The 14,924-nt window shown below is 36.4% G+C and overlaps 1 protein-coding gene across 1 annotated transcript; it reads right to left on the reverse strand.

Annotated features, from left to right (window-relative positions):
- Nucleotides 1–9: 9 nt before the first annotated feature.
- Nucleotides 10–14,236, reverse strand: LOC131147180 (alpha-1,4 glucan phosphorylase L isozyme, chloroplastic/amyloplastic). The gene is made up of 15 exons (XM_058096955.1): nucleotides 13,771–14,236; nucleotides 10,439–10,677; nucleotides 10,225–10,326; nucleotides 9,392–9,568; nucleotides 8,525–8,800; nucleotides 7,879–8,150; nucleotides 6,175–6,292; nucleotides 5,707–6,090; nucleotides 5,366–5,518; nucleotides 4,564–4,692; nucleotides 3,804–4,040; nucleotides 2,757–2,833; nucleotides 1,471–1,657; nucleotides 1,085–1,285; nucleotides 10–353 (listed from the first exon to the last, which is right to left on the reverse strand). Exons 1-15 carry the CDS (start codon nucleotides 13,985–13,987, stop codon nucleotides 237–239), a joined length of 2,886 nt encoding a protein of 961 aa, XP_057952938.1. The 5' UTR covers nucleotides 13,988–14,236; the 3' UTR covers nucleotides 10–236.
- Nucleotides 14,237–14,924: the final 688 nt, after the last annotated feature.

Here is a 14,924-nt window from a genome sequence, read left to right on the forward strand (position 1 = left end):
AGACTTGGATTCAGGTGCAACAATGCAAGATTACCCCCAAAGTAGAGGTAAAGGCTTCTTTTATTCATTATGTGTGGTAATATGTTCCATGCTGACAGATATAATATGCACAATGCTTCATTTCCCAGCATTTTTCTTTTAACTAAAAAAGAAATCAAACCGAGTCCCAGGCGTGGGTCATCAAGGAGGGGTGCAACATTTATAACACAGGCACGATGCTCCACACTGCAAAGTTCCTATGGGAATTCCGCGGGCTGAATGCTCCATATGTCTCCCGCATACTCATGGATTGTTCTGTCACTGCTAAACTTGTATGACCCAGCTGTATTCAGGATTGACATTCTCGTCCATCTCTGCCCAGAACCACTTACAAACATTAGCACAGACAAACATTACATGACACTACATCATTAGCACGGCAGGGATCACATGTGTGGTGAGAAAGAAAATGCTTATTTTAAAAGCAAAAGAAGGATCCAGATAGATTCAATATTTTAAAGAGGTCACAAGTTTGTGCGTCAAATGCATGCATGAATTGAGTTTTTAAATGTACAAGGAAGAAAGCATGCATCCTTGATTATGTGGCTATTTACATTATTAATTGCATCTGAAACACATGGTAAAAACCTTTTCTAAGACAGAAAGCAACTCCATTCTTCTTCTTTTTTATGGCAATAATCTACATTCCTTTTAATGGAACCAAGCTTTTTGGAGCTGAAAGAGCTATTAATGATGTCATTCTGAACCACAAACAATTAACACAAACTATTTCATTATTGTGAACTCTTAAGCAACTGGCTGCATGCATTTTGTTTTATTACTTACCGAATCATAGGGCAACAAGTTTACATTTGTTTGATGGAAAAAATTTTAGGACTTCTAGAAAATGAGAAATTCTGCAACAATGAGTGAATGAACATGCAGCCAATATGCTGCATGTTGGACTGGTCAAAATTCTGTCAAAAGTGTGTATCCACATGTTCATAAGTAGCTAGCAAATATGGCCTCATTCATTAATTAAAGCCACTAAGAAGGCATGCTGCCAGCATACACATCCATGTACAACAGCATGTTAACGACTCACCTTTTTGTCTCTATATGCCTCATCTACCTTCTCTTGGCACTCGATGTAACTGGGGAAGTCCTTGCCCACTAAGAAATAATCGCCTTGGCCAAAGCCTTCATTTCCTTCCAGTGATCCAATCAGTTCATCATAGTTATAAGGCCCAAAAACTCCACTTCTGACAAATTCCTTGACTTCCTCAAAACGTGGGTCTGGCACAAACTACATAAAGAAAAAAAGCTTGATTAAAAAACAACAAATGCACCAAACAAGAATTTGGAAACATGAAAAGTAATAATTTCATCATGTAAATTTTTTTAGAACAAAGCAAAGGCTCGCCAGGGTGTGAGAATAGAACAATGATGTCATGCCTTGATTTCTAAAACAACAAAGGAAACTCCGCATACCTTGCCCTCAGACCTTTCTTTCCTAAGTCCTGCAATTTCATGAGCTTTAGCACCAAAGAGGAAAAAGTTGTCCTCTCCAACCTCTTGCCGTATTTCAACATTTGCCCCATCCAAGGTCCCAATCAGGATACACCCATTCATCGCAAACTTCATGTTGCTGGTTCCACTGGCTTCCATCCCAGCAGTACTGGAGAGAGAGAGAGAGAGAGAGTTAGTACCCTATAGATCTATTCAGAATTCAACAGTGCCAATCAATACTTTCAGATTTGACCATTAACTCTAGCTTCATCATATTCTAAAACACTATATAGAGGATAATGGGATGACCCAAATTGGATTTTGCAATGAGGTCTCTGAAACAAGAAGTTCAGCACTGATAGTAGGAAAATTTAATAGCCAGAAACCTTCTATCTCGTTGCTTTATAGGTGCCTGCTGAGCCTAGTTCCCATTTGGTGAAGGATTACATAGTTGTATGCGGTGCTCAAAAATGGAAGAAAAATAGACAGCTTTCCTCTTTATATTGCTAATAACATTGAAGCTCATCATAATGTGCGTTTAATGGAAAAATTTCTTACTAAGCCTGAACTCAGACATGCTTGAACCCTAAAGCCAGCAACCCTTCCACAAACACTCATTTCATGAGCAATTGGATATATATATATATATATATATATATGTACACACACACATATATCTTAATCCAAAGAATTTTTTATTCATTTATCAATTAATAATTAGGTCACCAATTACTAAGTTATCCTATCAAAAATATTTTCTTTGCTGGGGTTTTTTGCTCCATGAATTACTGTTCTACTGTTATTAATCAAACCACTTCAACAAGTGAACTGGTGCCTAAGAAGCACAAAATACCCCAACTAAGGTCAGGCTGAGGCCAACCAAGCTCAGTCCCAACAGAGTTATGTCTGAATGTCAAAATCCAAGCTCATGCTTGGCGCAGGCAGACCCAGCTTGGGATACAAACCAAGCTTCAATTAGTTGCACTCAAATTGAGTTCAGGAATTCATGAAGTTTAATAACCTACAATTATTACATGCCGAAAGGCAAATTAGAACCCAAACCACCACAATTAATGAATGATTCTTTGGTTATAGCCTAATAGTCCAAACGTCAATAATCTTCTGCTTGCAATAGGAGTGGCTGAAACTTTTTGGAACCATTTAAAGATTTTCTGTATCTATTTTCCATATGGAAAAGTAGGAAATACACAACAAGGTAACCAAGTAAAAATGACAGAACAATATTACTAAACATGAAATAAAAATACCTGATATGCTGTGAAAGCTCACTGGCAGGGATAAGCAATTCAGCAACACTGACATTGTAATCAGGTACAAATACAACCTAAAAAAGTAATAAAGAAGGATTAAATCTTTCTGACATGATAGAGACAAATTTGCAGCAAAAAAAACTGACATAGTCATGTTAGATAACTCAAGCTAAAATTAGAATATCGCTCTTTGCAGTCTCTGAAAAGAAAAACCAATCAATAAGGATTTGTATAACAATAAGCCAAGCCACACAAATAGTCTTGATTTCAAGTTTGGGATTCATTGGTTATGTACTCTCTGTCTATAGCCAAAATTTTCATTCAACACATTATCACATTATGGAAGAATTTTAGAACTGACCAAGCTAAATATCTCAACTCTGACCCATTGCCAAAAGGTTCCCTTAAAAATCAACCACTAGGCAAAGTTGGAAAGAAGAACTTGAATCAGGATCGGGAGAGTTAGAAGGAAGAACTAGCATCAGAGTCATTAATTATGTTCACATGCAGCAGACATTCGCTAGGTACTCACTGTTCTAGATAAAGCACCCAACTGATGAAAAAGATAATTGACAGAGATTGCACACTTTACCTTGGATGTCATTCAGCTGTAAGACCAAAATGCCCTAAGTTAAATGGTATGAACTATTGAACATTCAAATATCCAAATCTTAATGCCAGCTGTGCAATATGCCAATATGGTACAATATATGATGAACTTTCTTCTATGTGACAAAACAATATATATTTTTTCCCATTCTCGTGAGATACTGATATAATAATAGTACACATGCATTGAAACTGGTTTTGGGTTATTAACCAAAAGGTCACCAAGTAAGAAGCTATTCAATACTAAAATAATAATAAAATACAATTAAACCCCACTGACGGGGAAAAATAGGAACTTGTGATGAGAAAGAGACTGTCAAGTTGTTAATGTTATGATACCTATTGCTACAAGTAAACTGCTGACTAGTACATAGAATATGAGATGGCCTCATCAGGTTCATCAACAATCAATAATATTTAGAAATACAGCCATACCTTAAGTAAATCACCAATTTCAGAATCATGATTTACAGTAGCCCCAACATCTGTGATGAATTTCACAATCCTCTTGGCTTGAAAATATGTAGCAAATGCTTTCCCTCCAAATATACAAACTCGTGGAACAAAATTCTCTTTCCTCTCTTCAGCATTCATTTCTTTCATCTTCTTGTAGCGGTAAACAATGCCCATGATATTCAACAATTGTCTTTTGTATTCATGGATGCGTTTCACCTAAAAAAAATTTATGAAATCCATTTACAATCTAAAACTTTCTGAGGAAAAATATTGCTAGATAAGAAACAGAAAAAAGGTAGCCCAGTGGAACTTTACTTATAGAGAGGTAAAATTCATATAGCTGTCTATACAATTAGTTGGCTTGGAAGTTGCTGGCCTTTCAGTGGTTATTTGTACAGAGATTTAAAAGTGTTTTGAGGGAAAATTAACTAGTCCAGAGGCATTTTTCAGCCTGCCTTAGGTGGTTGTGAAAGGGAAGCTGTCCTTTTCTTTTCCTTGTGTTACGTACATCTCAAATAACCAACACATACATACACAAAAATTTTTGGAACGGGAGTCAATCCCTGGCCATATGGTGGTCAGGGGGTGAGTGGGATATGGGAAATAGGCCAAAGACCCATGCTTTTACAGAGTGGCCTTTATTTTTAACATTTTCCATTTTTATTTATGAAGTGCACTTTATTTTCTCTCTTGACAGCCCTTCCACAATTTAAAGAGTTCAAAGGAAAAAGCAAATGACCTGTATATCAAACAATGAATCAGGGTTGACAGAATATCCTGTCCTCTCCTTGAGGAGTGAGACGACCTTCATCTTGTTGCTCCTTTTTGCAGCCCTCCACTCATCATGGAGATCCTCATTATCTGCAAACTATGGATCACACTAGTCTTATTAGGGAAAACTGAAGTGGCTGCATAACAAAAACAATGTAAATCAATAAGATAATTAGACAATTTTCAACATCTAGCAAATAGATAAGCCATGTGCTTGGAAAATTTCATATAAACTTATATATTCTGTGAAGCATCCCATAGATGTCAATTTTAAACACATCAAAATTTAGTAGTGAACTTAGAGCTCATGAGTAATTCCTCAAACAGTTCTGGAGAAAACCATGTTAGTTGTTGACAATATTTCTAGGGTTTTCTGGATGCTCAACCATTTGGATTTATCACAATGAAAGATCTTCTTCCCTACTACTTAGCATGATGTGGCAATGTTATAAAATAATAAATTAAATTGACTGTAGTCCGACCTAGATATGTCAGCATTTGAGAAATTCAGCACTTTGTGAGAATGCGAAACGGCATATATACAATGAGGTCATCCATATGACATTGTATGCATTTGATATAACAGTGTTCATGTTAAAAAGACACTTATCGATGCAATGCAATTAAATAAACAAAACAAAAAAGGAAAAACACAAAAGAAGTTGAAACAGAAGTTGCAACAAAGAAGGCTATATAATGCAAGTTCATTTGATAATGAAGACAGACTCAAAACAATGTCACTAAGAATAAATTTGGAGACGGGGTATTACCTTTCGTAATTCTGCCAGTTTCTCAGTGTCTAGGACCCACTCTTCTGTACCAGTCCACTTTGTTATAATTTTACTTAGATCTGGATTGCAGAAACGTATCCATCTTCTTGGTGTCACACCATTTGTTTTATTTTGAAATTTCTCAGGCCATAACTGCCATATTTTTTATGCATAAAATTCAAAGATGAGTATCATTCTTTCTTGCAATAGAGAACATAGACTCATGAACTTAGTTATATAAAAATACCTTTTCTATGGATTTTAGTTATGTAAAAATGCAACATTATTTAAAGTAATCAACAAAAAAGAAAATAAAACAAGAAAGCTCTCAACATCTTTACCTTATAGAAGTCATTGAAAACTTCCTCTTTTACTATTTCACTATGAATCTCAGCGACACCATTTACTGCATGACCACCCACAACACAAAGATTAGCCATACGAACCATCTTTGGAGGCATCGGAATAGGTTCTGCTGATGGTTTCGACTCCTTCTGAGAGCTTGTTTCCTCAAGTTTGTTCTCTGTATCAGTAGGTTCAATGCCTTCATCAGAGCTTTCAAGCTTTTCAACTGGATCAACAGGAAGGCTTTCTTTCGGTTTAGCGAATAAATCCGCAATGGACGCAGGCAAATCAACATTTTCTAATATTCTCATCCCCTTCAGCTTTTTCTCCAGTAAGGCAGGATCTTCAGTACCATATTCTGATACTATGGTGTTGATGAGCTGAAATTTATCAAATAGAAGAAAAGGATCATGAATGTGAATGAAAAAAGATAGGTTTTGGTTCAAATATTCATTATGGAATACCTTTTCATCAATTGTTTCTATAATCTCAACATGCCGAGGAAGCAGTTTCTGCATAAGTTCCAAACTCCATTTCTCCAGTGCCTCAGGTAAAACCGTATGGTTTGTGTATGCCACAGTTCTAACAGACAATAAAGAACATGATGGGGATCGAGTTAATAGAGGTTGAGCCTCTACTGTGTTTGGCATTGTAATATTTATACAATTCAATGATTTTAAAGTTTTGAATGAAAACATGGATACAGTTTAAAATCACCGCCAGAGCGTGTGGTGTAGTCACAATTAAAGTGTAACAAATGTGGCCACAGCAGGCATCATGTAAGCAAGGGATCCCAGAAATTGAGGATGCATATTCGCTTTTGAGTTAATACAGTTCTTAAAATCATGCAGGCTCGCTTGTTTCAGCCCAGAGCCTGAAATCTACCATGCAATAAGTTTTAGTGAATCTTAATTAATCTAAAATGAATTTTTAATATGAGTATTCAATTTTAAACGGCTTAAACGACACTGCTAGCAGAGACATGCATGTCTTACTTTTAATAAATAAATATATATATATATATATATATATATATATATACACAGAGAGAGAGAGAGAGAGAGAGAATGTAACATGTTCATGCAATCATATAATAAAGAACCAAGTCAATGCACTTATAGCAACTACACATCCAAATTAAATTTAAGAAAAATTAAAATAATATCAAATTGAAAGAAATCCTCAAATCCTGGTGAAGAAAAAAAAAATTCAATACTGCTTGGAACAATAGAAGAGAAAGAAACATGACAACAAATGAAGGTGGGATATGCACAATTTAATGAAATCAAACCTCAAATTTAATTTTCAATCCCATTATTTATGATGGAAGGATGCATCCAGAAATGCTGTTTAAACCTTGACTAATTGAATATAATATAAAAGAGATGTACAAAAAATGTAACTTTTACCATCTGTAAGAGTGAATATTTTTACTTTGACCTCCAATCACTATAATCAATTTTGAGTATCTTGGTCTTTTTTATAGCTGGCCTGATAAATTTCACTTACTAATTTAATTTCTAAGCTATAGATGCTTAAAATTATTGGTGCATAAACAAACATGGGGCTGAGAAACCCTTTTAATCAATTCATAGCCTGTCTAGGGGTGTCATGTAATGACCTTGTAATCATTACTGAATAGCATATTGCAATGACCAGTACAGCTTCCTGTGTTTCATCATGTACTAATATCATCTCATGGGCAGGGGAGAGGCATGCAGAGATGGATGGAGCGCAGAACCATCACGTATTAATAACAACAACCATTCTTTAAACCACAAGCATGTATTGAGTAAACTAATATAGGAACATAAATACAAACTGTAAATAAAAACATTAAGAATAGTGCACATGATCATTGCCACGTGCTGAATGATCCAGAGAGAATCATAATAGTCCTGCAAGCAGAACACATGACGAAATGTTCATTAATGCCACCCAAGTCTAATATGATCTTCACAATTTAATCAAAATTTCAGCCACACAGATTTTCTACAACTGTGGCAAGATCCACTTGTAATGTCCTGATGCATATGGCTTTACTGCAATACACAGATCACCTGGTATACTTGGAATACCTCCTATATTACCCCTTAAATCATTACATATTCCAATACAGACAGTTACTATACCAATGAACCTAGAAAATCAGAGACAAAAGAAAGTACCTTTGAGTTATATTCCAAGCATCCTCCCAGTTCAGGCCCTTTACATCAATCAATATCCTCATCAGCTCCGGAATGCAGAGAGTTGGGTGAGTATCATTCATCTGAACAGCAACTTTCTCGGGAAATTCTTCCCACTTTGCTTGTCCACCAGATCTCCTCTCAAATCGTGTAACAATATCTTGGAGGGAAGCCGAGCATAAGGTATATTGCTGCTTCAAACGAAGGATCTTACCCTCCATACTTTCATCCCCAGGGTAGAGTACATAGCAAATCTGATAACAAAATAAAGCATTATAATTTATTATGCATCAATTTAAACTTAAATATCTTTTGTACTATGCTGACCAAAAAATTAAGAACATTCGAGAGAAATTTGAAGGCAGCTATAATCCCTCTTCCAGTCTCTCCCAAGCAAAAAGGTTTCTTTTTTCTTTTTCTTTTTTTTCTTTTTTTTTTTGGTGGGGGGGGGGGGGGGGGGGGGGGTAGATAGTACGGTCTATAGCTGAGGAAGACACATGTAACTTATGTGCTTCAGTATTTTTGCACTATACCCTTGCGGATAAAGTTTTAGAAAAGGGGTGTCCACATAATAAACATCATGATATTGAAAAAAAAAAAAAAAGTCTATATAATGAAAGCATCACACCTTTTCTGCATTTTCTTGAGCCCCATTTGCCCTGGTGTGTTCTCCAGCATTAAAAGCAGATAAATCAAAGTCTTCTGAAGAAACTTTAGTGGACCAGAGTCGAAGGTTGATTGTGGTTTTGGTTTTATATCCTGGTATTGGAACATCATATGCAACAGCATTTATATCTTCTCCACCAATCCAGTGCCTTTTTCCATCTGAACCTGAAACAACCTTGCCATAGAACTTCACTGGATATGAAACATCATTTCTCATAATTTCCCAAGGATTGCCCATCTACAAAAAGAAACCATAATTTTTTAAGAAGGCAAACTCAATATATTAGAACAAAGCGAAACAATACAAGCACAGGGGATTAGCATAATTTGCTAAACCTATTAACAAGAGGAATGTAGTTCTAGATTTCCCTAATTATAGTATAAATCACATTACAACTGAAATTCAATACAAGAAGAAACCATAATTAACCAAAGATTAGAGAAGTTTCTACCATTGAGTAAGCCAGAACTAATTTTTCTTACAACATAACACCAACAATACACAATGACACAGAAATTTCAACAAAATAATCTGCTAAACCTATTAACAACAGGGGATTAGCATAATCTGCTAAACCTATTAACAAGAGGAATGTAGTTCTGGATTTCCCTAATTATAGTATAAATCACATTACAACTGAAATTCAATACAAGAAGAAACCATAATTAACCAAAGATTAGAGAAGTTTCTACCATTGGGTAAGCCAGAACTAATTTTTCTTACAACATAACAGCAACAATACACAGAAATTTCAACAAAATAAAAAATTAATTTATGCCTTGAATAAAAGCACTTGAACTGAAAAGAATGAACAAAAAGAAATCTTACATCCAACCAATTTTCAGCAACTTCCTCCTGACCATCTTTAGTGATCCGTTGTTTAAACAATCCATACTTGTATCTAAGTCCATAGCCCCACGCTGGGTAATTGAGTGTTGCCAATGAGTCTAGGAAACAAGAAGCAAGCCGCCCAAGGCCTCCATTCCCAAGTGCAGCATCAGGCTCCTATTTTTTCATCAAGTAAAGAGTTTCAGCCACTACAATGTCCAAAACAAGTGCACAAACATGCATCAGCGTGCAAGAGCACAGGCACACATAGAGGTTTAGTTGTTATATATACAGTGATTTCAAAAGAGATGGCACAAAAGATCTTGCAAAAGAAGGGGATGAGAGTGAATCTTAGGTAAAGCCAGTCAAATTTCTTCGAGCTCTATCTGCAAAATCAGAGTTAAAAATATGAAATATCCTACTATCTTAACTCTTCAATTCAAATGGTGAGCATGTTCATGAGACTGAAAATCCATCCAAGTTAATTGCTTTACTCAATCCTATTTGGCTATTTCTATCATACAGCAGTTTCAATTAATTGTTTTTACTCTACCCGCAGTCCTTCAGGCTGAGGTCCTCTGTGGAGGCTATAGTTTGTTCATCGGACAGTTTTTCTAGATCTAACATTCTTAAGTAAAAATAAATTAAACCAGTTGGTTATTAGCATGATGCATTGATTATACAGAATAATTTGAATGTCCTGATCAGAACATAGTAACCAAAGATGTTATTCAAAGTGACATGAGGATCTTAAAAACCATCCAAAATAACAAGAAACAGTCCATCACCAAAGTAATAGTGTGGTAAATGAAGAACTTGAAAAATAATAAGACCTGCCATGCTACGTTCTCAAGATTGTGTCCAAGCTTGCTCAAAGCCTCAGCATAAGCACCTGTAAGCTCTAAATTACCAATTGCATTTAACAATGCTCTACCCTACAAAAATAGAACACATCGAGAATTGTAACATCTGGCAAGTGTGTTTTAGTTGAACTTTGTAAAATGATTCGCCACTTTCAGGGAACAATAATGGAGACCCATAACAAACCTGTAGAAATTCCATTGACAAATAATATGCCTGCTTTACATTAATCTTTTCATAGTAATCATACGTTGCATTCCAATTAATGATGAGTGCATCTTTAACACTTTGAGCTGTTGCAAAGAAAGCCTTGGGGAGCTCGAAGTGCTCAGGCGAAAACAATGGTGTAAACTCTGCATGGTATTTGATACTTGAAGCAACTGACGCAGCATCTGAAGTGTAAGAACTCGGAGTGGTCGATTCTCCTGAATCAACATGAAAAGAGTAAGACTTGATTGTAGTATATTGAATCATGAGTGACATAATATAATGTATTCAGACATCTCTTTTCTTTAAGAAAATAAGAAACTTCTTTTTCTTTGTGCAAATGAACAATTTATTAAAAAAAGAAAAAGAAAATAATACAAACAATAGCCAACTCCTGGAACAGAAACCAGGACAAACAAGAGACAGAAGGCAAACAAGCCACCCAACTGGTTCAGAAACTTCTAGAACTGCATAACAATGCAGCCAAAGCCTAAAACAGACCTGTGCACCCTATTTGCAGAATCACTCTTGAAAAAGCCCATTATTTCTCTCCCTCCAAACATGACACCAGAACAGCCAAGCCAGCCTTCTCAGCCAAAGCTTTTAAAAAGTTCCCAACATGTGATTTAAGGCCCAACTAACCTCAACATCCTGTCCATCCCTGTTCTTTTGAATGAGGCATTTTCTAATCACCTAAGACCAAGCATCTCAAGTGAATTTTCTGTTAATGGAAAGGTGATCTTGATCTATATTTTTATTTCTACATATTTGTGTGTTTCAAAAATACAACCAGAATAAAACATCTTAGGGATGTTATTTGGAAATTAAATTGCCTCACCTCTTCCTAAGTAGCTATAGAGTTGTAGTACAAAGTTGCCTCTAGTGGGAGCCTGAATAATCTAATCTACATCCTCTTCCCAGAATTTGGAAGTTGTAAAGAACCTACTCTCAGATTTTTCCAGTAGTAGGGGCCAATACCAAGAACTTACCCGATAGTTTAGTACACAACAACAAAAAAGAACAATATCATTATATATTATTTATTAAATCCATCAAAACTGATTTTGAATACCAGTACACTGTGACTGGACCATCTGGAAAGAAAGGACCGAGAGAGATTTTGGAAGGTGGAGCTTCCTGTACAGATTTTAAGCAATTGGTGGCTTAGCATACTCTATTTTATGGAAAGGAGTTCTACCCTTAATTGTATTTATATTGTAATTTCTGTCAACAGTTTCCTGTTTTTTCCCTTATGTCTTGCCTGAAAGTTGTACAACAACACCTCGTATTTGTTTGCTTTTCTTGGAAATCTATTTAATAAATATACTTCTCCTTTTCTTTTTTCTATAATGTGGAAATAAAAAGTAGTTCTTATTTATTTTCATATAACATTCAATGCTAAATTTTGAATCAAGAATGTCATTTGTACTTTCCCATAATTTAAAATTTTTCATAGGACATGATAATTTCAATAACTAAATGATCAGAACTTATTTTCATTACCAAAAAATTTTGCTATAATAAGTTTTTATCCCAAGAGAACTGCCAACATAGTTCCCAAAGAGGATAGAACATTAACATAAGGCTATAATAAACTCTAGTGTAAGGTTAATAGCTTTTTCATCATTACAATGTTCAATGAGGACAAGCCAATATTGGAGGAATAAATTCAACCATCACTGAAATCTTGCAAAGCCCAATTGAATTGGCAGAAAAAGATAGATATCCAACATTATTATTTTTACTTATCTTTTATTTGAAGGCACAATGTTCACGCATAAGGCTCTACCTAACTCCAGTAGAAGAATTTTCGGTTAGTAGGATGAGTGCCATGTTCTGCACAATTATTTGCTTAACTTTCATTATAGTTGAAATTTTGTGAAGCCTAACAAATGCACAGCTAAAGGTTGAGACTTAACATTAAACAATAAGACTTGTATCTGAACATCATATTTGAATTCAAGCATAGATTTCGGGAAAAAAAAAATTTAAATGACAACTAAATCAAGCTACATGATCTTTTTGGATAGCTTTCTAAATCTACACAGCCCAATGTCTACACTACACAATACCCAAAATGAATTAATGAATAAAACTTATATTAAGCGGATCCACGAAGTTTGCTTGAGAAAAGGGAAGAAACTAGTTTGAGAGAGAGAGAGAGAGAGAGAGATCCCTTTTCCAAAATCATTGAACAAAGAAGGCAAGAGTTAAATAGATGAAAAGGCAAATATATTCCTGGATTTACCATTCATCAGTGTAAGCGATAAAGATTTGGAATCTAAAACAACCTCCATGTTTCAATTTTGTCACTATTTTTGTTTCAACTCAATCAAATTTGAACCGAAAGGCAAGCACGCAAAGTGATAAACTTGAAGTCCTTTAATGTTCAAGTGACACATTGCACCCCATCAACAACTCTCGAGATAAATGGTGCATCATTACACTAGAGAGGAGCTAGACCACACACACCCCATACACACGGTATATATGATCATCGCTTTAGTCTCTTCTAACAGGATCTGGGCCATGTAACCAGCCAGTGTTTGCAACAATCAGCATGCTTCTGTGAACATTAACAAACTTGAACTTTGCAATATCACACACATCATCTTCACCTTCCTTTTCAAAATGACCGAGTCTATGCAATAATGAAAAATTCAAATTGCTGATTCCCACATCAATCCCCAAATCCGGCAAACCCACAATTTTTTTCCTTGCAATCAAAATCCATGAATACCCTCCTCTCTCTCTCTCTCTCTCTCTCTCTCTCTCTCTCTCTCTATGGGAGAGACCGCACGAATGCGCTCAAGATAAATAACGTTCATGTACTTTGACAGAAATGAAATGTTGATGAACGGGCTTATAAAAACAAACGGAGGGCCTTGTCCAGTATAGATGATATTTTCCTTCGTAGTCTTCAGGTGTTGTTTCAACTACAATTTTGAAGCGTGTGAAACCTAAACTCGATTTCATATCAAATGAGCCAATGACACAATCAAACTTCTGCCATTGGTGACATAAACGGCAACATCAAACGCAAGCACAAATTAGTCGCTCTCACTTCACATACCACGGTACGGAAGAAGAGCTAGACATCGATCGAGTATTTTACCATAAATTAACGCCAAAAGTTGAAACAGTTTTTTAAACTAACAAAATTAGAAACTGCTGCTTCAAATTACGAAACGAACGGCAAAGAAGAATGTCAGAATTCAAATTCGAGATAATCAAACCCTAAGCATTCGTTCAGCAAGATCACTCAAAAACAAATGCAGAACATTGAGAAGTGATGGCACAGAAAATCAAACCTTCTTCGGCCACCGGATCCTTAACCTTCTGCGCAGGCTCGCTGGAGACGCTCTTAACCGACAGCGACCTTCTCACTCCCAGAGATCGCGAGTTCGAGGTTCCGAGCAAGAACAGCTTGTAACTCCTGCTTCTAGAGCTGAAATCGGCGAACCTCGGTAGAGAGCGGCAATGCGTAAACGCCTCCGCTTGAGTTGAAGAAAACGATGAAGTCGCCATTGCTCTCCCTCTCTCTGTCAATCACTCTCAGAGATCGCACTTCACTTCGCTTCAGAAGCCAGAGGAGAAATAGAGACGACGAGAGACAACGAGAGATAGACTCTCTCTTGTCCTCTTCTTATCTCCTCCAAGTGGAGCTAGCAGTGATCAAATCACCAAACACCTCGCCCCCACACCCCCCACGCCCCCCGGGGGGGCCTCTGAGCGCGTAAGAAATCCAGATTTCACTCTTCTGCAAACCGGAGCCCCGCAAGAGCTACAACTTCCAGCTGGCACGCTGATATAACTCCATGTCAAGGGAAACTTGAGCCGAATACCTAAAAGGACCCTGCATAGGGGTACTTTTAGGTATTTAAGAGGTCTCATTCAGAGTAATAATACATCTGATAGGCACTAGGCATAGCTGCAACCGTCCAGCTGGAGTTAATACATTCGATGATGGCGATCGGAGCCCGGGTTTTTTTCCAGTGGAACCCGCCGGCGTTAATCATCTTGTTGGACTCGCATCGGACGATGATGAGATGCTAAAGCGTTTGCGAGTGTCGTATTGTTGCCACGTGTCAATTTTAGCACCGCCATCGGGCGGGATGCGGTTGGGGTGGTTCAGACCGTTCACGGGAGAATAGTGTCCTGATAGATTCTGATAGAGGCTGGGTAGGTGCTCAGGGTACAGTACCCGTTTTGGGTATTTTAGTAATTTTAAGCAATTGGGCCCCTAACAAATAAACGGTTTACTACCGGTCTCTGTTCTGCTAGGACCGAATAAAATCCTGTTAGAAGGAGAATTTCGTTGGGGAAGGGGGATAAAAAAAAAAAAAAAATTAAACATTAATATTTTATTTTTATATTAAATGTTATTTTAAAAGTTTATTCAAATATAATCAAATATTTTAATTATAAATATTTATTATGTGCAAAATTAAATTTTATTGATTGG

The sequence above is a fragment of the Malania oleifera genome, chromosome 1, assembly GCF_029873635.1.
Source record: "Malania oleifera isolate guangnan ecotype guangnan chromosome 1, ASM2987363v1, whole genome shotgun sequence".
In the NCBI taxonomy this organism is placed as follows: domain Eukaryota; kingdom Viridiplantae; phylum Streptophyta; class Magnoliopsida; order Santalales; family Ximeniaceae; genus Malania; species Malania oleifera.

Coding starts and splice junctions, on each gene's coding strand:
- LOC131147180 (XM_058096955.1), bottom strand. CDS start 13,987: ATGGCGACTTCATCGTTTTCTTCAACTCAAGCGGAGGCGTTTACGCAT. Junction 6,091..6,174: donor TAGAAACAATTGATGAAAAG/GTATTCCATAAT, acceptor GATAAATTTCAG/CTCATCAACACCATAGTATC. Junction 4,041..4,563: donor ATTCATTGTTTGATATACAG/GTCATTTGCTTT, acceptor AATTTTTTTTAG/GTGAAACGCATCCATGAATA.